Source organism: Bombina bombina, chromosome 6 (genome assembly GCF_027579735.1).
Source record: "Bombina bombina isolate aBomBom1 chromosome 6, aBomBom1.pri, whole genome shotgun sequence".
In the NCBI taxonomy this organism is placed as follows: Eukaryota; Metazoa; Chordata; class Amphibia; order Anura; family Bombinatoridae; genus Bombina; species Bombina bombina.
The window spans coordinates 1,101,008,556-1,101,035,167 of record NC_069504.1 but is presented as its reverse complement, the minus strand read 5'-3'; the positions used below and the strand labels follow the sequence as shown (position 1 = coordinate 1,101,035,167).

At 42.9% G+C, this 26,612-nt stretch overlaps 1 protein-coding gene across 3 annotated transcripts in view; it reads right to left on the bottom strand.

The window, feature by feature from the left end:
- Positions 1 to 26,612, bottom strand: part of DENND5B (DENN domain containing 5B) — a 254,424-nt gene that overhangs the window by 99,600 nt on the left and 128,212 nt on the right. For all 3 annotated transcript variants that reach the window (XM_053719025.1, XM_053719026.1, XM_053719027.1), the window contains 2 exons: positions 8,401 to 8,532; positions 8,043 to 8,195 (listed from right to left, as the gene is read on the bottom strand). In XM_053719025.1, coding sequence (XP_053575000.1) covers positions 8,043 to 8,195; positions 8,401 to 8,532 — 285 coding nt within the window. The remainder of the gene's footprint in view (positions 1 to 8,042; positions 8,196 to 8,400; positions 8,533 to 26,612) is intronic.

Below are 26,612 nucleotides of genomic sequence, written 5' to 3'. Positions count from 1 at the left end.
TATATTCCACACAGTCATTGGCTGCACACTCTAGTGACCTATTTATAACTGTCCCTAATTGGCCACAGCAGAGAAGGTAACCTAAGTTACAACATGGCAGCTCCCATTGTTTTATAGACACTAAAACTTATTTTGTCAATATTTAAACATCTAATTAAACTTTAACAAAATACATCTACATGTTATTCTCAGACTAATCTTTTTTTTTTTAATGCATCATTCTATCTAATGTTTATTTAGTGTTTAATGTCCCTTTAATGTATACCATACATGCCAGCACTGACTGACAAAGTGTGGTGTCTGAATGTGTGTATGCTTCTAAAAACAGTAATACATAATAATTAAAAGTGTTTTTTTCTAATAGATAAATGTTGCAAAAATGCTTCTATTCAAATGAACTAAAATAATTTCACAATTCTATTATGTCCCTTTAAGAATTAAATTTGAAAAGGTAGATTGCTGAAGGCGATAAATCCAATTCATTATGCTTGATGCAACAACAAAGAACCACGGGTGGGGCAGACATAAAAGCAATACCTAATGAGTTTTGCAGTCATCACAGGCAGCATTTGAAGAATAAAAACAAACTATGAATGTGTGCAACCACAACATATACTGTATCTGCTTTGCACAGTTGTTCAGCTGTGTGATACCAGATCTATAACAAAGCAACCGTTCTGGTAAAATTAACCTTAAACGTAACAGGTGGGGCTCACGACAAGAGCTTGTAAGGACAGCAGAACACAACAAACACCAATGAAAATATTTGAGACCTGTTCTCTTCCTTTCTTTAATCAAATAATGTTAAGGGATTATACAACATCAATCATTTGCTGAGAAGTCTTCTTGTATTTTTTATTTTTTTTATTTAGACAAATGGAACAGCCATTTAAATGGATATAAAACCCAATTTTTTTCTTTTATGATTCAGATAGAGCATGCAATTTTAAGCAACTTTCTAATTTACTTCTATTATCATTTTTCTTCGTTCTTAGTATCTTTATTTGAAAAAGGAAGAATGTAAGCTGGCCCATTTTTGGTTCAGCACCTGGATAGTTCTTGGTGATTGGTCTCTACATTTAGACACCATTCAGCAAGTGCTACCCAGGTGGTGAACAAAATAATGGGCCGACTCCTAAGCTTACATTCCTGCTTTTCAAATAGATACCAAGAGAAAGATGAAAATTAATAAGAGTAAATTAGAGAGTTGCTTAAAATTGCAAAATACAAAAATTTGTGCTTACCTGATAAAATTTCTTTTATCAGGCGAAAATCCTTAGTCGCCTGTAGGTAGAATCTTAGAGCACGCACAACATCCAAGTTGTGCAACAGACGTTTTTTATGAGAAGGATTGGGACAGAGAGAAGGAACAACAATTTCCTGATTAATATTTCTATCCAAAACCACTTTAGGAGGAAACCCCAATATAGTACAAAGAACCCCCTTATCTGCATGAAAGATAAGGTAAGGTGAATCACACTGCAAAGCCGAGATTTCTGAAACTCTCCGAGCAGAAGAGATAGCAATAAGAAACAAACCCTTCCAAGATAGCAACTTAATATCTATGGAATGTATTGGCTCAAACGAAGCCTGCTGCAAAATTTTAAGAACAAGATTAAGGCCCCAAGGAGGAGCAACAGGTTTAAACACAGGCCTGATTCTGACCAGAGCCTGACAAAAAGATTGAACATCTGGCACATCCGCCAGACGCTTGTGTAACACAATAGATAATGCAGAAATCTGACCTTTCAGAGAACTGACTGACAACCCTTTCTCCAGACCTTCTTGGAGAAAAGACAAAATTCTAGGGATCCTGACCCTACTCCAAGAGTAGCGCTTAGATTCACACCAATAAAGGTATATTTACGCCATACCTTATGGTAAATTTTTGGAGTAACAGGCTTGAAAGCCTGGATCATGGTCTCAATGACCGACTAAGAAAATCCACGCTTAGACAGAACTAAGCTTTCAATCTCCAAGCAGTCAGTTTCAGAGAAATGAGATTTGGAAGGAGGAATGGACCTCGAGTTAGAAGGTCCTTCCTCAGAGGCAACCTCCAAGGCAGCCGAGAAGACATCTTCACTAGGTCTGCATACCAGATCCTGCGAGACCATGCAGGAGCTATTAGAATTACCAATGCTCTCTCTTGTTTGAGACAAGCAATAACTCGTTGAAGGACCGCAAATGGAGGAAACCGGTATGCTAGGCCGAAATTCCAGAGCCAGAGCATCTATAAGAGCGGCCTGAGGATCTCTTGACCTTAAACTGTACCTTGGCGTTCTGCCGAGGCGCCATCATATCCAACTCTAGCACCCCCTATTTGAGGGTTAACCTGGAGAACACCTCCAGATGGAGAGCCCACTCCCCGGGACGAAATGTCTGTCTGCTCAGGAAATCCGCTTCCCAGTTTTCCACTCCAGGAATGTGGATGACAGATAAACAATTGTGAGCTTTCACGCACTAAATAATCCGTGCCACCTCCTTCATGGCTAAGGAACTCTGAGTTCCACCCTGGTGGTTGATGTAAGCCACTGAGGTGATGTCCAACTAACCTGATAAACCGGGCTAAGGACAATTGAGGCCAAGCCATCAGAGCATTGTAAATCGCTCTCAATTCCAAGATGTTTACGGAGAGAGCAGACTCCTCCCGAGTCCATAATCCCTTCGCCTTTAACGAGTCCCAGACTGCTCCCCTGCCTAGCAGGCTAGCGTCCGTGGTCAATCACCCAGGAAGGTCTCCGAAAGCATGTGCCCTGAGAAAGCCACCACGGGAGAGAGTCTTGTCGACTGGTCTAGATCTATCCTCAGACAGATCTGAATGGTCTCCATTCCATTATCTGAGCATGCATAATTGCAGAGCTCTCAAATGGAAACAAGCAAAGGGAATTGTGTCCATGGAAGAGACCATCAGACCAATTACCTCCATACATTGAGCCACTGATGGTCAAACAGTAGATTGAAGAGAGAGGCAAGAAAGAGAGAATTTTGGATTTTCTGACCTCCGTCAGAAAAATTTTCATAGATAGGGAATCTATTATGGTCCCTAAGAAAAGCACTCTTGTAGCTGGAAAAAGGGAACTCTTTTGCAGATTCACTTTCCAACCGTGGGAACGTAGAAAAGACAACAAGATCTCTGTATGAGAGTTTGCTTGTTGAAAAGATGATGCCTGATCAAATGTCGTCCAGATAAATGCACCACTGCAATTCCCCGAGACCTGATCACTGCTATAAGAGCCCCTAGAACCTTTGAGAAAATTATGGTAGCGGTGGCAAGGCCAAACAGAAGAGCCGTAAACTGAAAGTGTTTGTCTAGAAAGGCGAATCTCAGGAATTTGTGATGATTCCTGTGGATGGGAACATGAAGATACAAGTCCTTCAGATCTATGGTCGTCAAGAACTGACCCTCTTGGACCAAAGGAAGAATTGAACAAATGGTTTCCATTTTAAAGGACGGTACCCTGAGAAACTTGTAGAGGCACTTTAGGTCTAAAATGGGTCGAAAAGTTTCCTCTTTTTTTGGGAACCACAAATCGATTTGAATAGAATCCTAGACCCTGTTCCCTTACTGGAACAATCACTCCCAGGGAGGAAAGGTTCTGAACGCAGTTCAAGAATGCCTCTCTTTTTACCTGATCTGCAGATAATCTTGAGAGGTGGAATCTGCCCTGGGAGGAAAAGTGTAGAATTCTATTTTGTAGCCCTGAGATACTATGTCCACAGCCCAAGGATCTGGGAAAGTTTACCCCCCACTTCATCCGAACCCAGACTGGGGGACGACCCTTCATGCTGACTTAGACTCAGCTGAGGGTTTCTTTGATTGCTTCCCCTTATTCCAAGACTGACTGCGCTTCCAAGAAGACTGCTCCTGCCTAGAAGAGGGAGAGGAAGACTTTTGACCTTTGATTTTACGAAAGGAACGAAAATTACTTTGACGTACTATGAGTCTGTTCTTCTTGTCTTGCGGTAGAAAAGACCCTTTTCCACCCGTAATATCAGAAATTATTTCTGTCAGACCAGGTCCGAACAAGGTCTTCCAATTGTAAGGAAGCATCAGAAGCTTGGACTTAGAGGTAACATCAGCTGACCAAGATTTTAGCCACAATGCCCTGCGGGCTAGGACAGTGAAGCCAGATATCTTGGCTCCCCAGTCTAATAACTTGCATGTTAGCATCAGAGATAAAGGAATTGGCTAGTTTGAGAGCCTTTCTATCATGTATCTCCTCCAATTGAGTCTCTACTAAAATTGATTCAGACAAGACGTTGCACCAATAAGATGCCACACTTGCTACTGTGGCAATACAAACTGCAGGTTGCCATTGAAGACCTTGATGAACATACATCTTCAAATAAGCTTCCAGCTTTTTGTCCATGGGATGCTTAAAGGAACAGCTATCCTCTATAGGGATCGTAGTTCTCTTAGCCAGAGTAGAATTAGCCCCTTCTTCTTTAGGCACTGTGCTCCAAGAATCTTTAATGAAGTCAGCAACAGGAAACATCATTTTAAATACGGGAGACGGGGAAAAAGGAATCCCTGGCTTTTCCCATTCATGTAAAATAATCTCCGTCACACGGTCGGGGACAGGAAAAACTTCCACAGAGGAAGGAACATCATAGTATTTATTAAGTTTACTAGACTTCTTAGGGTTGACAACGACAGAGTATCGGAGTCGTTGAAAGTAGCCAATACCTTCTTTAATAGTACACGAAGGTGTTTAAATCTGAAGTTTACTTCTTCAGTATCAGATGATGGAATAATACTGTCCGAATCTGATATTTCACCCTCAGAAGCTACCAGCGTATCCTCCTCATCAGACTTACGAGGGAGGGCAACCTGTGTAGCAGTAGATGGAACAGAAACCTTACTATCTAAATGTCTAATTTTCTTCTTCCGTTTTCCCAGCATAGGAAAAGCAGATAATGCCGCAGATACTGCAGAAGATACATGTGCAGCAAAATCTGCAGGCTAATAAACTCCTCCAGGAGGCTGAGAGGAACTGCAGGTCACTGTATGACGCCATAGAGGCTTGGTACATTTGAGGAGAAAGCTGTGGCATTGGGGCATATGTACAGGTATACCCCACTCATACAGCGGGTTAGGGACCGGAGCCCCGCTGTAAAGTGAAAACCGCCTTAAAGTGAAACAAGGCAGTTTTAGCTTTCTTTTCAGTGTTTAAAATCTTGAAAACATGTTTGAACTAACTTATATTATGGGTGCAATAGTGCTATGTTTAGTTTAACACTAGAACAGCAAGTATTCAATTAGTATTTAATAAATACTGTGCCTGTAAAATAGTGACAATTACTGTAGTAAAATTTGCCAGACTACAACACTGATACACAGATTGCACTGTAATGCTATAAACAGAGTGAACGAAGCATAACAAAATGGTGCCATTCACTTTTCTAGCAATCTCACGATGATTACAGCACTGTTTCAAAATCCTTGGAGGTTGAACTTCAGCTCCACAAAGTGCTGTATTAGCGAATCGCTGTAAAGTGAAGCGCTGTAAAGTGAGGTATACCTGTATCAAGCTCCGAACGGAGCTTGATGCCCCGTGTTTCTGGCGAGCCTGCAGGCTCGCCAGAAACAGCAGTTATGAAGCAGCGGTCACAAAGACCGCTGCTCCATAACCTGTCCGCCTGCTCTGAGCAGGCGGACAGACATCGCCGGAAATCAACCCGATCGAGTACGATCGGGTTGGTTGACACCTCCCTGCTGGTGGCCGATTGGCCGCAAGTCTGCAGGAGGCGGCGTTGCACCAGCAGCTCTTGTGAGCTGCTGGTGCAACGCTGAATACGGCAAGCGTATTGCTCGCTGTATTCAGCGAGGTCTGTCGGACCTGATCCGCACTGTCGGATCAGGTCAGACAGACCTTGATATATATGCCCCATTGTCTGAACAGCATCATCCTGAGAGACATTGGGCTCAGAGGGCAATAATTTATCTTTATAGGCATAACAAGCATTTTTAAAAAACACTGTCACTTTAAGAATTTTAAATACCACAATTTGGCTGCCAGAAGTCTCTAAAACGATTGCATAGTAGCTCGATACTGAAGTCCGTGAATATCTGACAGCAGAGAGAAGTCACATGACCGGCAGAGAGGAAACTACGCAGCAAGTAAAAGGCGCACGTTTCCCTCTGTCTACAACATAAGATGCAAGTAGCAGCAGCTGGTTTCAAACTCAAGCAGTTTGTCAGCCTGTTCTAGCGAAGCAAGCAAAGAAAACCAACTGCCAAATTTTAAGTTTATACATAAATCCCTGTATAAAACATAAGCCATACACATACTAATAAAGTATTTCAACAAAATTAGCCCAAAGAGGAAAAACGTCAAAATAAAGGGAAGATTAACCCCTAGTCTCAACAGACAAAGTGCCTGCCCACTGTCAAAGAAAATCTTGTATAAAGGATTTTTAAAATGTCCCCATCTACTGCATATGACATATTCTTCTGAGGTAACCAACTCTGGCTTTCTGTACCATTGACAGAAATGTGTTAGGAAACAAAGCAAGGACTACCTCACAACTTCCTAACTGCTTAAAAGCCACCACTACTCTACTGAAGAGATTGGCGTGGGCTCAGCAAAACCCAAATCCTTGCTTGCAGGGTAAAGTACCCGAAAAAGGAATTCATTTCTTCAGACACTAAACTTCACCTCCTCCATTGACAGAGGCAAAGAGAATGACTATTAAGGGTAGGGGAGTGACACTTAACATCTTTGCTGTGGTGCTCTTTGCCTCCTCCTGCTGGCCAGAAGTGAAATTCCCACTAGTAATTGAATGACCTTGTGGACTCTCATTATCTTAGGAAATAGAATTGGGTTTCATATCCCTTTAAAGAGTAACATAGTAGATGAGGGTGAAAAGACAAAACTGGGGAATGGGTTAACATAGGGATTATCTATCTTTTTAAACAATACAAATTCTTTAATATTCAGAAACTTTCTGAGAATCACTGTCTAAACCTTTTCAGTATCCACCTGGAAATACCAGAATCTGTGGAGCAGAAAGGGAACCACTTTGGAGATTTTATCTTTACAAAAGCTGCATAGGACAGTACAAGCTCTGTAAACCTCAGCCTAAAGTTGTCTATATAAGTGTGGAAGTCATCTTGCTAGATCATGGATTTAGTAGCCAATATGCCAAAGCTAAGGCAGAGAGAGTAGCCAATAACTTTACACTGACAAATAACAGCTCAGATAATATGTTTGTCCTTAGCCAGCCAGATGAATATTTTCCCCACGTGCCCTGCTTACTCTTTGGAGACACTTAAAAATAATGTTCTCTTAAAATCACACACACTAACACGTTTCTGCTCCTGAACAATGCACAGTTGGAAGGCCAGTCAAGAGCAGCCAATCAGCAACCACAGCCTGCACAGCACAGTATTGGCGCAAGGATAGTGTGAGAGTTTAACTATGTATTTAATGCTTTGGCTGGTGTACAAAACACAGCAACCAATGAACATTTGTGTAGTTATAAAATGCTCTCTAGGTGTCCTCAGGGTCTGAAGAGCTCTATGTAATATTTAGATGCGGTGGAGACTTGTCAGATCAGGGTGCCTTTAACACCAAAGCACAACTGTTACCATGAAAAAGCATATAAACTGCCAATAAAAAAAATATTAAAAACACAGAATTTCTTATGGTACTACTGCTTGCTATACCCGTGTGATTAATTAATGTAATGTTCCTAAACTCACAAACGAACCGGCAAAATGCGGAACATGGACACTGAGCCAATTAAGAGCGGCATATGCGTGTAGCCACCAATCACCCGTTGTGTTCATCTTAGGATTGGCATTGTATTGCTGTTTTGGAGCCCGACTATAGCTATGTGTTTAACTCATGAAGGTGCTAAAAGTAAACTAGGAATGTTGCAGCATCTAAGAAGTTGATGGACGATACAAAGCTGAGCTTATTAACAGAAGGAACAAAAGAAAACCGTGAAGTTGTTTATTTTCTTGAAGTAATAATAAAATGGTCACAAATAATTGTGTTTTATCAGTACAATGTGACGGACTACTGTATGCACCTTACCTGTTTCACTTGCAGACCGTGGCTCCAAATTCTCTCTAGCAAGTCGCAGAGACTAGCAATCAGTGTGTTCTCTTCCAGTCCGGTTATGTTTGCCTCTCCATGACCCAGCTCCACAGCTTCATGACCCATCTTCTCCACCAACATGCGTTTGGTCTAAAACCGGACAACCAAGTTATTTTTAGCGGTATAGGTCACAGAATATTTCATAATATCAATAACTACATTTAGTGGATTGCACTCATAAGTAGTTTTTTTTTTTTACATATATACTATTCAGTCTCTAGTCTAAAATGAAGAGTTACCCAATGATCACATTGTTGTTTAGTCAGCAACAGAATTTGTTTTAAGCAATAATTACCTTCATTCTACATTCCTTTAGTAATCCTTCAACAAACTTCCAGTTAGTTTGAGCAATCACTGCCGGAGAAAGGTCGGACAGTTTTGGTTGCCTTACAGTTTTGCCTAAACTCCTGGCCTCCTGCATGTATTTCTGTGGGAAAAAAAAATGGATTAAAACTACATGATTTTGTGTCTTTTTAAATATAAAATGTCAGTTTTGTCTGAAAAATAAAATAAATAATGCACAATGTAGAGCAATTTAAACTGAAGTTATAACTTTATCACACACAGTAATTATCTACAATTTAACATGACACGGATGGCTTTCTTCATTAAAGGGACAGTCTAGTCAAAATTAAAACTTTGATGATTCAGATAAGACATGCAATTATAAACAACTTTCCAATTTACTTTTATAATCAAATTTGCTTTGTTCTCTTGGTGTTATTCTGCCTGGTATTCTAAACCTAGGTAGGCTCATATGCTAAATTTCTAAGCCCTTGAAGGTCACCTATTATCTCAGTGCATGTTGACAGTTTTTCACAGCTAGATAGTGCTGGTTCAAGTGTGCCATATAGCCAACATTGTGCTCTCACGTGGAGTTATTTATGAGTCAGCACTGATTGGCTAAAATGTAAGTGTCAAAAGAACTGAGATAAGGGGTTGTCAGAAGATGCTTAGATACAAGGTAATCACAGAGGTAAAAAGTATATTAATATAATAGTGTTGGTTATGCAAAACTGGGGAATGGGTAATAAAGGGAACATCTATCTTTTTTTAACAAAAATTCTTGAGTAGACTGTCCCTTTAAGAATAATACATGCCATGCCTGCTAGGTAAGACATATCTGAATTATTACGTCTATTACTTATGTACAATTAATGTGACTGCTGGTTCTCACTGTGATATTACTCACTTCAAGCTGCAAATTCCGGCATCAGCACTAACGTGGTGTTTTACAAAAACAAATTATGCTTACCAGATAATTTCATTTCCTTCTGTATAAGGAGAGTCCACGGCTTCATTCCTTACTGTTGGGAAATACTGAACATGGCCACCAGGAGGCGGCAAAGAAACCTCAGCCAAAGGCTTAAATACCTCTCCCACTTCCCCCATCCCACAGTCATTCTGCCGAGGGAACAAGGAACAGTAGGAGAAATATCAGGGTATAAAAGGTGCCAGAAGAAAACACAAAATTTATGGGGCCGCCCATTGGAGAAACACGAGCGGGAGCCGTGGACTCGCCTTATACAGAAGGAAATTAAATTATCTGGTAAGCATAATTTATGTTTTCCATCTTAATATAAGGAGAGTCCACGGCTTCATTCCTTGATAATGATAACGGGAGGGACAAAAAAAAGAGGCGGACCCTAATCTGAGGGCACCACAGCCTGCAAAACCTCTCCCCCGTAGGCTGCTTCAGCTGAAGCAAAAACTTCAAACTTAGAAAAAGTGTGTAAGGAGGACCAGGTAGCTGCCTACAAATCTGATCTATAGAGGTCTCGTTCTTAAAGGCCCAAGGGAAAGCCACTGCTCTAGTAGAATGAGCCGCAATTCTCTGAGGAGGTCTATGTCCCGCTGTTTCATAGGCTAAGCGGATAAGACTCCTCAACCAAAAAGATAAGGAAGTCGAAGAGACCTTCTGACCCTTACGCTTCCCAGAATATGCCACAAACAAGGAAGAAGTATGTCTAAAATCCTTAGTAGCTCGAAGATAAAACTTCAAAGCACGAACCACGTCCAAATTTTGAAGTAAACGTTTCTTCGAAGGAGGAGGACACAAAGAAGGGACCACAATCTCTTGATTGATGTTGCGGGCTGACAACTTTAGGGAGAAACCCTAACTTAGTATGTAGGACAGCCTTATCCGAATGGAACACCAGATAAGGAGGCTCGCATTGCAACGCGGCAATCTCAGATACACAGGTCTGATCCTAATCAGAGCCCTAACAAAAGACTGAACATCTGGAAGCTCAGAGAGCCTCTTGTGCAGTAAAACAGACTCAGGGAACTGGTCAAAACAGACTCAGGGAACTGGTCAAAAGACCCTTTCCTCCAAACCATTCTGGAGAAACAACAGAATCCTGGCAACCTTAACCTTATGCCAAGGAAAACCACGCTCTTCAGGCCAGAATAAGTAGGTTCTCCACACCTTATGATAGATGGGACGAGTAAATAGCTTACGAGTTTGGATGAGAGTATCAATAAATCTCTCAGAAAAACCTCTTGGCTAGGACTAAGCGTTCAATCTCCACGCAGTCAGCCTCAGAGAATCTTGATTTTGATGAACAAAAAGGACCTTGTTCCAGCAGATCCCTGCGACAAGGTAACTTCCATGGAGAAGATGACATCCTCACTAGGTCCTTCGCGGCCACGATGGAGCAATCAGTATTACCGACGCCTGCTCCTGCTTGAAGCGGGCCACTAACGAGGAAGGAGTGGTAATGGCGGAAAAAGGTAGATTAGTTTGAACTTCCAGGGCTCCGCTAATGTATCTATTAGCTCCACCTGGGGATCCCTGGACCTCGACCCATATATGGGTAGTTTGGTATTGAGACGAGACGCCATGAGATCTATCTCCGGCGTCCCCCACCTGTAGCATATCTCCGCAAACACTTCGGGATGGAGATACCATTCCCCCGGATGAAAGGATTGTCTGCTGAGAAAATCTGCTTCCCAGTTGTCCACACCCGGACTGTGGATCGCTGACAGCAAACAGATGTGGGCCTCCGCCCACTCCAGAATCCGAGATTCTTCCCTCATTGCTAGGGAGCTTCTCGTTCCCCCCTGATGGCTGATGTAAGCCACGAGCTTATATTGTCTGATTGGAATCTGATAAATCGGGACGAACCCAGAAGAGACCAAGCCCGAAGCTCCAAAATGTTGATCGGGAGGGAGCGTTCCTCCTGAGACCACAGGCCCTGTGCCTTCTTGGCACCCCAAACCGCTCCCCATCCTGAGAAGCTTGCGTCCGTAGTCATAAACTCCCAGGATGGTCTGAGAAAGGATGTCCTTTGGGACAGATGATCTGGACAGAGCCACCAAGAGAGCGATTCTCTCGACCGGTTATCCAGTGAAATCTGTTGAGACAGATCCAAATGATCGCTGTTCCACTGCCTCAGCATGCACAGCTGTAGCGGCCTGAGACGGAACCTGGCAAAAGGAATTATGTCCATGCTGGACACCATGAGACCAATTACCTCCATACACTGAGCCACAGATGGCCTTAAGGAGGTCCGGAGGGCAAGACATGCCGAAGCTAGCTTGCACCGTCTCTGGTCGGTTAGAAATATCCTCATGGATATTGAATCTATTATAGTACCCAGGAATTCTACCTCGGTGCTTGGAATGAGAGAACTCTTCTCTAAGTTTATCTTCCATCCATGTGATCGAGGAAGAGAGAGAAGAGATATCGAATGGTCCTCTGCTAGACAAAAGGATGGTGCTTGAACCAGAATCTCGTCCAAGTAGGGAGCTACTGCTATACCTTGGGTTCTGCCGACAGCCAGGAGAGCTCCTAGAACCTTTGTAAAGATTCTTAGGGCCGTAGCTAGACCAAACGGAAGGGCAACAAACTGGAAGTGTCGATCCAGGAACGCAAACCTAAGGAACTAGAAGTGGCCCCTGAGGATTGGAACATGAAGGCAAGCATCCTTCAGATCTATAGTGGTCATGAACTGTCCTTCCTGAACTAGAGGAAGAATGGACCTTATTGTCTCCATCTTGAACAAGGGGACATTTAGAAATTTGTTTAAGCACTTTAGGTCCAGAATTGGGCGGAAAGTTTTCTCTTTCTTTGGGACCATAAACAGGTTGGAGTAGTATCCCAAACCTCTTTCTGCGATAGGAATAGGACAATGACCGCCAAGGAGGACAGATCCTGCACGCACCCCAGAAAGGCTTCCCTCTTTTCCAGTTTTAAAGACAGGCTTGAGAGGAGAAATCTGCCCTTGGGTGGATGAGATTTCAAACCCATCTTGTACCCCTGACCTCCAGGACCCACGGATACTGCATGTCCCTGGACCAAGCGTCTGAAAACAGAGTCAGTCTGCCCCCTACACGATCTGCGGAAGGAAGGCACCCTTGCCCCCAGTAACTGTGGAGATAATGGAGTCCAGGCCTGGACCAAATAAAATGTTTCCCTTAAAAGGGAGGGAAAGTAGTCTAGACTTAGAAGTCATGTCCGCAGACCAGGACTTCAGCCAGAGCGCCCGACGCGTCTGCACTAATAAACCAGCGATTTTAGCATTCAGGCGAATAATCTGCATGTTTGCATTACAGATAAAAGCCTTAATTCTGTCTTGTATAACGTTGAGGGGACCCTCCACCTCGATCAATTCTGTTAAGGAGTCACACCAGTAGACCGCAGCTCCAGCAACCGAGGCAACAGCTGCTGCCGGTTGAAATAAAGATCCCGTATGCATTTTTCAGAGAAAAGTTTCCATCTTTTTATCCATCGGCTCTCAAAGATTAGCTATCCTCAAGAGGGATAGAAGTACGCTTAGCTAACGTGGAGATAGCACCATCCACCTTAGGGACGGAACCCCACAACTCCAGCTGAGAGTCCGGGACCGGGAATATTTTTTAAAGGCAGACGAAGGGGAAAAGGAAGATCCAATTCTATCCCATTAGTTTTTAATAACATTCGCTTTTTTTACATGTACAGGAAAAGTTAGAGGGGCTACCCTGTCATCGTACACTGTAATTTAGGGATCAAAGGTTCATCAGGCAACTTGGCCTCTGGAACCTCTAATGTCGACAGAACCTAGAAGAAAATATAAAAGGCTGGCTCCTCCGCAGCCGGAGTTAGCAGACTCTGATCCAGAAATTTCACCCTCTGACGACTCAGTGTGACCCATCCTGGGATACTTGAAAGGCAGACAAATCAAGCAAATCACTGGATGCCCCCTGGACTGGAGAGCTATGTTTAACCTTTCGCTTGCGCTTAGCAGGGCAAGGTAGAGCACTAAGGGCCTCAGATACCGCTGTCTTTAACTGCGTGGTAAAGTCTGATGGTAAAAAGCCCCCTCCAGACAGAGGATCAGGCGTTCTACGGGAAGCTGCATGTGACAATGGAGAGGGATGGGTATGCACTTCACGGGACGGCGAGTCCTCAGAGGTGGACGGCTCAGTCTTACTAAAGGGGTTAACCTTCTTAGACATAATAACCTTGTTGATGCATATGGAACATAGTTGAGAGGGCGGGCACACCAAGGCCTCCTCATAATATAGACAGGTATTACTATTAGGAATAGAGGGAGTACCCTCAAGCATATCAGGATCCTCCATGGCTTGAGCTAACAGTAGGATACAAATAAATGCACTTTTTATTTCTCACAAAAACGGCACCTTTATACCCCCAATAACTGGGGCACTCACCACCTCCTAGACCCAGGCAACCATAGAAGAAGCAACCTCTCCGACAGCTAGCTCGGTCAGGAAAGAGAAAACGAAAGTGTGACCACACCCGGTCACGTGGTGTGCAATGCAGGAAGGCCCCTGCTGTGAGAAAAAGCGCACCAAGCTACAAGCTGCGCAGCGTTCAAAGTGAAAGTAAAACATCAGTATGTTCCGTTACTGCATAACAACAGTCTATGAGCCGAAAAATAAATCTCACACATAAAGCAGCATAAATCAAAGGAAACATTTGATTAATCCCCACTGTTCAATAACCTCCCTCAGGAAATATTAACCTACAATTCTATAAAGATAAAAGGAGTCGCACTGTGACCCTGTCTTCAGCAATTTCAACTTAAAGGGCCACTGTAAGTAAATATTTTCTATGCCTGTTATTAACTACCCCAAATACGCTTTTTATCAATAGCATTTAATTAACATATCTCTACCGTATATCAGAAATCTTGTCTGCAAATTTAATTGTTTTCCAAACCCACTCCTTAGGTATCCTTTGCTCTGTACCAATCCGTTTACAATACCTAGGTTTCAAAATGGCGCTTTAAACACAAAGTTATTGGTTTAAGTATTTTGAACATGCAGTGCTGAAAATAGTGGGCAGGATAACGTGACATCATCAGCGAATAAAAGATATAACTTTTAGAACGTTATGAAACTTCGTTTTGGAGAAAATATAAGTCAGTAGGTTTTAATTAATGTTTATTAACTTTAATATGTTAGTTGTTTAGCTTAAAAATTATAACAGAAAGTAATCCTTTAAGTAAAAATTTAAACGATCTTACCAGAATCCGTGCTGAGGAACAGAAACACAGCCTCTCAAGTGTGACAGTCTTGTTGCCTCGCTCCTGACATGGACTTGAGTGAAGAAAGCAGACAGTGAAACTCGTCAACACTGGTTGCTTAAGGAGCTGTTAGCAGGCAGTCTGGATGGGTTCGCAGAAAGACTCTCCCTGCATCTCCAGACTCTAAATTTCGTCAATGCTCTCACTGAGAGGCTGACAAGACTACTTAAAACTCCAGTTCCATAACGAAGGGCATATATCCCTCCTGAGGAACAACTCCGAAATCTTTTGACACTTCTCTGCCGTCGTCCTGTGACGAAAGGCAAAGAATGACTGGGGGATGAGGGAAGTGGGGTAGGTATTTAAGCCTTTGGCTGGGGTGTCTTTGCCTCCTCCTGGTGGCCAGGTTCAGTATTTCCCAACAGTAAGGAATGAAGCCGTGGACTCTCCTTATATTAAGTAGGAAATGTAACAAATTATATAGCTTTTTTTTTGGTGTCTACTTAGCGCCTCCCATTGTATCTCCGGCTCTTCGGGTTTAAAAACAACTCCTTTAGGAAAGCACGGCTAATAGTACCAGACTTGGGGGGGAAATCTTAAAGCATAAACCAACCAGTAGCTCTCTGCACTTGCGTTTGTTAATATGTGTGTGTGTGTATATATATATATATATATATATATATATATATATATATATATATATATATATATATATATATATATATATATATATATATATATATATATATATAAAAAACTATCAGTCATATCAGAATGAACTGCTTTGCTGCATTATGTCTGCCGGTGTACTTTAACCCTTTAAGGACACAGCTTTCAGTTTGCTCAATTGTTTTATGACGGAAAAATTCCGTCATATATCCTTAAGAGGTTAATGTACAGAACAAATTATGTTTGTGACAAATTAAAAGGCTATGTTAACTGCATTTCATAATTAAAGGGACAGGTAAAGTAAAAACGAAACGTTTATGATTCATATTGAACATGCAATTTTAAACAACTTTCCAATTACTTTTATTATTAAATTTGCTTTGTTTTTGGTATCCTTTGTTGAAGAATAAATCTAAGAAGGCTTAGGAGCAGCAATGCACTACTGAGAGCTAGCTGGTGATTGGTAGCTGCTCATATGCCTCTTGTCCCTGGCTCACCAGATGTGTGTTTAATTTCAAATGTGAAACTGCTCAAGCTGTGTGCTGGATAGGACTTTATTGGCTGATAAGGAAAACTCACACATCTCTATTGGTGGACAAAAACGCATAGCAAAAAAGTGTTTTTTTTATTATTATTTTTATTTTTTTACAGAGGAACATCTGATTAAAGGGACATTAAACAGTTTTTCATTGTAGTAACAAAAAAACAGTAAGTAGTGGCTTATACTTAATAGAAATCTTTGTAAAAAAGTCAATTTTTTTTAAAGAGTTTTTACCTTTAAATCCTTTTTTAAAAGAGACATAATACTAATATGCTAAAGCACTTGAAAGTGATACAGCACAACTGTAAAAAGCTGAATTGAAAATATCACCTGAATATGTAAAAAAAATCAAATATTTTACCTCACAATTAAGTCAGCTCACCAAAGTGCTGTGTAAAAAGTTATACTTCAGCTGCTGTCCAGCTGCAAGTTAAAAAAAAAAGGAAGAAATGAACAGCAGCCAATCAGCATCAGCAGTGCTGAGGTCATGAACTCTTTTACCGTGATCTCATGAGATTTCATAGTAAACTTCCTAAAACTGAATAGGGAAATTCCATGAGTGTGCATGAGGCACGCTCCCTTGCAAGCCCTGGGACAGACATACTGATTTGCTGCTTAAAGTAATTTACAATGGAGTTTGAATACTTAGGACATTTTGAGGTAAAATATCTTTCTTTTTTACGTAGAGATGCTCAGGTGATATTTTCTAGTCAGCTTTTACAGCTATGCTGCATCACTTTCATGTGTTTCAGCACTTGGGTATCATGGCCTTTTAACTTTACTTCCTGTCCCAGCCCCTCAAGGAGGCAGCCTCGGCAAAGGTATAGTGTTTCTTTTGAAGCGTTGCTAGGAGACAGCATAACAAAGCTCCAGTCAGTTTATTGCCCATGATCAATATAGGACTTTCTGCTACAAAAATCATGTGACCTAAAACTTAAAAGGGACATGAGAAAAAAACTTTCCAGTTTACTTCTATCACCACATTTGCTTCATTCTCTTGGTATCAGTTGTTGAAGGAGCAGTAATGCACTACTGGTTTCTAACTGAACACATGGGTGAGCCAATGACAATCTGTATATTTATGCAGCCACCAATCAGCAGCTAAAACCTAGGTTATTTGCTGCTCCTGAGCTTTCCTAGATAAACCTTTTAGCAAAGGATAACAAGAGAAGGAAGCAAATTGGAAAGTTGTTCAAAAATGTATGCTCTTTCTAAATCATGAATGTCTAATTATGACTTTACTGTCCCTTTAAGTTTATAAGTGCTCATTTTGCAAGAAAACAAATAAGTGGTTTGCTTTTGTTTTAACACAATCTGTTTATTTTTACGTTTACTTTAATCTAAAAGTCATAATAATTGTCATTTAAAGGCTCTTTTACATGCAATAAAGAAAAACTTAGTTAAAAACAAAAACCAAAAGCAGGACTAAGGGTCGATTTATCAAAGGCTTTCGCCAGCCTTTGAGCCCCTATGGCTGCAGGTTCTCACAAGAGAACCTGATCGCCGTCTTTAACAAGCAGCGGTCATCAGACCATTGCTTTGCTAACCTTTCACCACCTCTAAGGTGGTGAAATTCAATCTCCGCGGTCTAGTCCGACTGAAGAGATTGACAGCTTCTGTGTGCTCGTGATTGGCTGTGCGCGTGCAAGGGGCGGTATTGCACCCAAGCTCTAGCTCTTAGAATGAAGAACAAGAGGTAATAAAACTATTCCATATATTTCTTAAACTGGGACATCTCGTCAATACTATATATTATATAAATAATTATGACATTTCTAGTGAGAAATTCTAGTCTGTACAAATCTGAAAATGTACAGCTCACGAGATATGAAATTACATATTAATCAATGGTGTATTTCTATAATAAAAAACATAATTTATGCTTACCTGATACATTTATTTCTCTTGTGGTGTATCCAGTCCACGGATCATCCATTACTTGTGGGATATTCTCCTTCCCAACAGGAAGTTGCAAGAGGATCACCCACAGCAGAGCTGCTATATAGCTCCTCCCCTCACTGCCATATCCAGCCATTCGACCGAAACAAGACGAGAAAGGAGAAACCATAGGGTGCAGTGGTGACTGTAGTTTAAATAAAATTTAGACCTGCCTTAAAAGGACAGGGCGGGCCGTGGACTGGATACACTACAAGAGAAATAAATTTATCAGGTAAGCATAAATTATGTTTTCTCTTGTTAAGTATATCCAGTCCACGGATCATCCATTACTTGTGGGATACCAATACCAAAGCTAAAGTACACGGATGATGGGAGGGACAAGGCAGGATTAAACGGAAGGAACCACTGCCTGAAGAACCTTTCTCCCAAAAACAGCCTCCGAAGAAGCAAAAGTATCAAATTTGTAAAATTTTGAAAAGGTGTGAAGCGAAGACCAAGTCGCAGCCTTGCAAATCTGTTCAACAGAGGCCTCATTTTTAAAGGCCCAGGTGGAAGCCACAGCTCTAGTAGAATGAGCTGTAATCCTTTCAGGGGGCTGCTGTCCAGCAGTCTCATAGGCTAGGCTAATTATGCTCCGAAGCCAAAAGGAAAGAGAGGTTGCCGAAGCTTTTTGACCTCTCCTCTGTCCAGAGTAAACGACAAACAGGGAAGATGTTTGAAGAAAATCTTTAGTAGCTTGTAAGTAAAACTTCAAGGCACGGACTACGTCCAGATTATGTAAAAGACGTTCCTTCTTTGAAGAAGGATTAGGACACAATGATGGAACAACAATCTCTTGATTGATATTCTTGTTAGAAACCACCTTAGGTAAAAACCCAGGTTTGGTACGCAGAACTACCTTATCTGCATGAAAAATCAGATAAGGAGTATCACATTGTAAGGCAGATAGCTCAGAGACTCTTCGAGCCGATGAAAACAGAATTTATGTTTACCTGATAAATTACTTTCTCCAACGGTGTGTCCGGTCCACGGCGTCATCCTTACTTGTGGGATATTCTCTTCCCCAACAGGAAATGGCAAAGAGCCCAGCAAAGCTGGTCACATGATCCCTCCTAGGCTCCGCCTACCCCAGTCATTCGACCGACGTTAAGGAGGAATATTTGCATAGGAGAAACCATATGGTACCGTGGTGACTGTAGTTAAAGAAAATAAATTATCAGACCTGATTAAAAAAACCAGGGCGGGCCGTGGACCGGACACACCGTTGGAGAAAGTAATTTATCAGGTAAACATAAATTCTGTTTTCTCCAACATAGGTGTGTCCGGTCCACGGCGTCATCCTTACTTGTGGGAACCAATACCAAAGCTTTAGGACACGGATGAAGGGAGGGAGCAAATCAGGTCACCTAAATGGAAGGCACCACGGCTTGCAAAACCTTTCTCCCAAAAATAGCCTCAGAAGAAGCAAAAGTATCAAACTTGTAAAATTTGGTAAAAGTGTGCAGTGAAGACCAAGTCGCTGCCCTACATATCTGATCAACAGAAGCCTCGTTCTTGAAGGCCCATGTGGAAGCCACAGCCCTAGTGGAATGAGCCGTGATTCTTTCGGGAGGCTGCCGTCCGGCAGTCTCGTAAGCCAATCTGATGATGCTTTTAATCCAAAAAGAGAGAGAGGTAGAAGTTGCTTTTTGACCTCTCCTTTTACCGGAATAAACAACAAACAAGGAAGATGTTTGTCTAAAATCCTTTGTAGCATCTAAATAGAATTTTAGAGCGCGAACAACATCCAAATTGTGCAACAAACGTTCCTTCTTTGAAACTGGTTTCGGACACAGAGAAAGTACGATAATCTCCTGGTTAATGTTTTTGTTAGAAACAACTTTTGGAAGAAAACCAGGTTTAGTACGTAAAACCACCTTATCTGCATGGAACACCAGATAAGGAGGAGAACACTGCAGAGCAGATAATTCTGAAACTCTTCTAGCAGAAGAAATTGCAACTAAAAACAAAACTTTCCAAGATAATAGCTTAATATCAACGGAATGTAAGGGTTCAAACGGAACCCCCTGAAGAACTGAAAGAACTAAGTTGAGACTCCAAGGAGGAGTCAAAGGTTTGTAAACAGGCTTAATTCTAACCAGAGCCTGAACAAAGGCTTGAACATCTGGCACAGCTGCCAGCTTTTTGTGAAGTAACACAGACAAGGCAGAAATCTGTCCCTTCAGGGAACTAGCAGATAATCCTTTTTCCAATCCTTCTTGAAGGAAGGATAGAATCTTAGGAATCTTAACCTTGTCCCAAGGGAATCCTTTAGATTCACACCAACAGATATATTTTTTCCAAATTTTGTGGTAAATCTTTCTAGTTACAGGCTTTCTGGCCTGAACAAGAGTATCGATAACAGAATCTGAGAACCCTCGCTTCGATAAGATCAAGCGTTCAATCTCCAAGCAGTCAGCTGGAGTGAAACCAGATTCGGATGTTCGAACGGACCCTGAACAAGAAGGTCTCGTCTCAAAGGTAGCTTCCAAGGTGGAGCCGATGACATATTCACCAGATCTGCATACCAAGTCCTGCGTGGCCACGCAGGAGCTATCAAGATCACCGACGCCCTCTCCTGATTGATCCTGGCTACCAGCCTGGGGATGAGAGGAAACGGCGGGAACACATAAGCTAGTTTGAAGGTCCAAGGTGCTACTAGTGCATCCACTAGAGCCGCCTTGGGATCCCTGGATCTGGACCCGTAGCAAGGAACTTTGAAGTTCTGACGAGAGGCCATCAGATCCATGTCTGGAATGCCCCACAGCTGAGTGACTTGGGCAAAGATTTCCGGATGGAGTTCCCACTCCCCCGGATGCAATGTCTGACGACTCAGAAAATCCGCTTCCCAATTTTCCACTCCTGGGATGTGGATAGCAGACAGGTGGCAGGAGTGAAACTCCGCCCATAGAATGATTTTGGTCACTTCTTCCATCGCTAGGGAACTCCTTGTTCCCCCCTGATGGTTGATGTACGCAACAGTTGTCATGTTGTCTGATTGAAATCGTATGAACTTGGCCCTCGCTAGCTGAGGCCAAGCCTTGAGAGCATTGAATATCGCTCTCAGTTCCAGAATATTTATCGGTAGAAGAGATTCTTCCCGAGACCAAAGACCCTGAGCTTTCAGGGATCCCCAGACCGCGCCCCAGCCCATCAGACTGGCGTCGGTCGTGACGATGACCCACTCCGGTCTGCGGAATGTCATCCCTTGTGACAGGTTGTCCAGGGACAGCCACCAACGGAGTGAGTCTCTGGTCCTCTGATTTACTTGTATCTTCGGAGACAAGTCTGTATAGTCCCCATTCCACTGACTGAGCATGCACAGTTGTAATGGTCTTAGATGAATGCGCGCAAAAGGAACTATGTCCATTGCCGCTACCATCAAACCGATCACTTCCATGCACTGCGCTATGGAAGGAAGAGGAACGGAATGAAGTATCCGACAAGAGTCTAGAAGTTTTGTTTTTCTGGCCTCTGTCAGAAAAATCCTCATTTCTAAGGAGTCTATTATTGTTCCCAAGAAGGGAACCCTTGTTGACGGAGATAGAGAACTCTTTTCCACGTTCACTTTCCATCCGTGAGATCTGAGAAAGGCCAGGACAATGTCCGTGTGAGCCTTTGCTTGAGGAAGGGACGACGCTTGAATCAGAATGTCGTCCAAGTAAGGTACTACAGCAATGCCCCTTGGTCTTAGCACAGCTAGAAGGGACCCTAGTACCTTTGTGAAAATCCTTGGAGCAGTGGCTAATCCGAAAAGGAAGCGCCACGAACTGGTAATGCTTGTCCAGGAATGCGAACCTTAGGAACCGATGATGTTCCTTGTGGATAGGAATATGTAGATACGCATCCTTTAAATCCACTGTGGTCATGAATTGACCTTCCTGGATGGAAGGAAGAATAGTTCGAATGGTTTCCATCTTGAACGATGGAACCTTGAGAAACTTGTTTAAGATCTTGAGATCTAAGATTGGTCTGAACGTTCCCTCTTTTTTGGGAACTATGAACAGATTGGAGTAGAACCCCATCCCTTGTTCTCTTAATGGAACAGGATGAATCACTCCCATTTTTAACAGGTCTTCTACACAATGTAAGAATGCCTGTCTTTTTATGTGGTCTGAAGACAACTGAGACCTGTGGAACCTCCCCCTTGGGGGAAGCCCCTTGAATTCCAGAAGATAACCTTGGGAGACTATTTCTAGCGCCCAAGGATCCAGAACATCTCTTGCCCAAGCCTGAGCGAAGAGAGAGAGTCTGCCCCCCACCAGATCCGGTCCCGGATCGGGGGCCAACATTTCATGCTGTCTTGGTAGCAGTGGCAGGTTTCTTGGCCTGCTTTCCCTTGTTCCAGCCTTGCATTGGTCTCCAAGCTGGCTTGGCTTGAGAAGTATTACCCTCTTGCTTAGAGGACGTAGCACTTTGGGCTGGTCCATTTCTACGAAAGGGACGAAAATTAGGTTTATTTTTTGCCTTGAAAGGCCGATCCTGAGGAAGGGCGTGGCCCTTACCCCCAGTGATATCAGAGATAATCTCTTTCAAGTCAGGGCCAAACAGCGTTTTCCCCTTGAAAGGAATGTTAAGTAGCTTGTTCTTGGAAGACGCCTGAGACCCAACCAAGCCCAAAGGGGAATACGATACCAAATGACGCCTTCAGAAAGTCTTTTCTAAGTATCAGAGCTCCTCTCACATGCGACTGCATGTCATGCCTCTCAAAAACAAGTGCGCAACACCGGCGCGAAAATGAGGCTCTGCCTATGATTTGGGAAAGCCCCTAAAGAATAAGGTGTCTAAAACAGTGCCTGCCGATATTATTATATCAAAATACCCAGAATAAATGATTCCTCAAGGCTAAATATGTGTTAATAATGAATCGATTTAGCCCAGAAAAAGTCTACAGTCTTAATAAGCCCTTGTGAAGCCCTTATTTACGATCTTAATAAACATGGCTTACCGGATCCCATAGGGAAAATGACAGCTTCCAGCATTACATCGTCTTGTTAGAATGTGTCATACCTCAAGCAGCAAGAGACTGCTCACTGTTCCCCCAACTGAAGTTAATTGCTCTCAACAGTCCTGTGTGGAACAGCCATGGATTTTAGTGACGGTTGCTAAAATCATTTTCCTCATACAAACAGAAATCTTCATCTCTTTTCTGTTTCTGAGTAAATAGTACATACCAGCACTATTTCAAAATAACAAACTCTTGATTGAATAATAAAAACTACAGTTAAACACTAAAAAACTCTAAGCCATCTCCGTGGAGATGTTGCCTGTACAACGGCAAAGAGAATGACTGGGGTAGGCGGAGCCTAGGAGGGATCATGTGACCAGCTTTGCTGGGCTCTTTGCCATTTCCTGTTGGGGAAGAGAATATCCCACAAGTAAGGATGACGCCGTGGACCGGACACACCTATGTTGGAGAAATAGCCATCAAAAACAGAACTTTCCAAGATAAAAGTTTAATATCAATGGAATGAAGGGGTTCAAACGGAACTCCTTGAAGAACTTTAAGAACCAAGTTTAAGCTCCACGGGGGAGCAACAGGTTTAAACACAGGCTTAATTCTAACCAAAGCCTGACAAAATGCCTGGACGTCTGGAACCTCTGCCAGACGCTTGTGCAAAAGAATAGACAGAGCAGAAATCTGTCCTTTTAAAGAACTAGCTGATAATCCTTTGTCCAAACCCTCTTGGAGAAAGGACAATATCCTACGAATCCTAACCTTACTCCATGAGTAATTCTTGGATTCACACCAATAAAGATATTTACGCCATATCTTATGGTAGATTTTCCTGGTGACAGGCTTTCGTGCCTGTATTAAGGTATCAATGACTGACTCGGAGAAGCCACGCCTTGATAGAATCAAGCGTTCAATCTCCATGCAGTCAGTCTCAGAGAGATTAGATTTGGATGATTGAAAGGACCTTGTATTAGAAGGTCCTGCCTCAGAGGCAGAGTCCATGGTGGAAAGGATGACATGTCCACTAGGTCTGCATACCAGGTCCTGCGTGGCCACGCAGGCGCTATCAGAATCACTGATGCTCTCTCCTGATTGATATTGGCAATCAGTCAAGGGAGCAGAGGAAACGGTGGAAACACATAAGCCAGGTTGAAGAACCAAGGAGCTGCTAGAGCATCTATCAGCGTCGCTCCCGGGTCCCTGGACCTGGATCCGTAACAAGGAAGCTTGGCGTTCTGGCGAGACGCCATGAGATCCAGTTCTGGTTTGCCCCAACGATGGATCAGTTGAGCAAACACCTCCGGATGGAGTTCCCACTCCTCCGGATGAAAAGTCTGACGACTTAGAAAATCCGCCTCCCAGTTCTCTACGCCTGGGATGTGGATCGCTGACAGGTGGCAAGAGTGAGACTCTGCCCAGCGAATTATCTTTGAGACTTCTAACATCGCTAGGGAACTCCTGGTTCCCCCTTGATGGTTGATGTAAGCCACAGTCATGATGTTGTCCGACTGAAATCTGATGAACCTCAGGGTTGCTAACTGAGGCCAAGCCAGAAGAGCATTGAATATTGCTCTTAACTCCAGAATATTTATTGGGAGGAGTTTCACCTCCTGAGTCCACGATCCCTGAGCCTTCAGGGAGTTCCAGACTGCGCCCCAACCTAGAAGGCTGTCATCTGTTGTTACAATCGTCCAATCTGGCCTGCGAAAGGTCATACCCTTGGACAGATGGACCCGAGATAGCCACCAGAGAAGAGAATCTCTGGTCTCTTGATCCAGATTTAGTAGAGGGGACAAATCTGAGTAATCCCCATTCCACTGACTTAGCATGCATAATTGCAGCGGTCTGAGATGCAGGCGCGCAAATGGCACTATGTCCATTGCCGCTACCATTAAGCCGATTACTTCCATGCACTGAGCCACTGACGGGCGTGGAATGGAATGAAGGACACGGCAAGCATTTAGAAGTTTTGATAACCTGGACTCCGTCAGGTAAATTTTCATCTCTACAGAATATATAATAGTGCCTAGGATGGAGACTCTTGTGAGTGGGGATAGAGAACTCTTTTCCACGTTCACTTTCCACCCATGCGACCTCAGAAATGCCAGAACTATCTCTGTATGAGACTTGGCAATTTGAAAGCTTGACGCCTCTTTCAGGATGTCGTCTAGATACGGAGCCACCGCTATGCCTCGCGGTCTTAGAACCGCCAGAAGTGAGCCCAGAACCTTTGTAAAAATTCTCGGGGCTGTGGCCAACCCGAAGGGAAGAGCTACAAATTGGTAATGCCTGTCTAGAAAGGCAAACCTTAGGAACCGATGATGATCTTTGTGAATCGGTATGTGAAGGTAGGCATCCTTTAAGTCCACTGTGGTCATGTACTGACCCTCTTGGATCATGGGTAGGATGGTCCGAATAGTTTCCATTTTGAATGATGGAACTCTGAGGAATTTGTTTAAGATCTTTAGATCCAAGATTGATCTGAAGGTTCCCTCTTTCTTGGGAACCACAAACAGATTTGAATAAAACCCCTGTCCCTGTTCCGTCTGCGGAACTGGATGGATCACTCCCATTACTAGGTCGTCTTGCACACAGCTTAGAATGCCTCTTTCTTTATTTGGTTTGCTGATAACCTTGAAAGATGAAATCTCCCTTGTGGAGGAGAAGCTTTGAAGTCCAGAAGATATCCCTGAGATATGATCTCCAACGCCCAGGGATCCTGAACATCTCTTGCCCACGCCTGGGCGAAGAGAGAAAGTCTGCCCCCCACTAGATCCGTTTCTGGATAGGGGGCTGTTCCTTCATGCTGTCTTGGGGGCAGCAGCAGGCTTTCTGGCCTGCTTGCCCTTGTTCCAGGACTGGTTAGGTTTCCAGGCCTGTCTGGAATGAGCAACAGTTCCCTCTTGTTTTGAAGCGGAGGAAGTTGATGCTGCTCCTGCCTTGAAATTTCGAAAGGCACGAAAATTAGACTACTTGGCCTTTGATTTGGCCCTGTCCTGAGGAAGGGTATGACCCTTGCCTCCAGTAATGTCAGCAATAATTTCCTTCAAGCCAGGCCCGAATAAGGTCTGCCCCTTGAAAGGAATGTTGAGTAATTTAGACTTTGAAGTCACGTCAGCTGACCAGGATTTAAGCCATAGCGCCCTACGTGCCTGGATGGCGAATCCGGAATTCTTAGCCGTTAGTTTAGTCAAATGAACAATGGCATCAGAAACAAATGAGTTAGCTAGCTTAAGCGTTCTAAGCTTGTCAATAATTTCATCCAATTGAGCTGTCTGGATGGCCTCTTCCAGGGCCTCAAACCAGAATGCCGCCGCAGCAGTGACAGGGGCTGTAAAATAAAACCTTGTTGAATAAACATTTTCTTAAGGTAACCCTCCAATTTTTTATCCATTGGATCTGAAAAAGCACAACTGTCCTCAACCGGGATAGTGGTACGCTTTGCTAAAGTAGAAACTGCTCCCTCCACCTTAGGGACCGTCTGCCTTAAGTCCCGTGTAGTGGCGTCTATTGGAAACATTTTTCTAAATATAGGAGGTGGGGAAAAGGGCACACCGGGTCTATCCCACTCCTTGCTAATAATTTCTGTAATAGACAAAACGAAATGGATGGCGCTGGTCTTGCAGAATGTTAAGTTTCTGATAATAGATAGAAATGGACTTGATGTGCAAGTTAAAATCTGTTGCAATAATGTGCAATATACTCACTCCTTAAGTAACGTGAGTCCTGCTTCTATGGTATATCCCTCTGTAATATGTCCCTCTCCAAAGGCAACAACAGGGAGGTTTTCAACAAAGGGCTGGAAAAGGATTGGAACCTCATCAGCAGTAAAATGAAACTTTAAATTGAAGAAACAAGTAGTAACTTACTTATCCAAAATAGCAAGTCCGGCTCGTCACAGCGAAATGATTGCCAAGTAGTGAGATAAA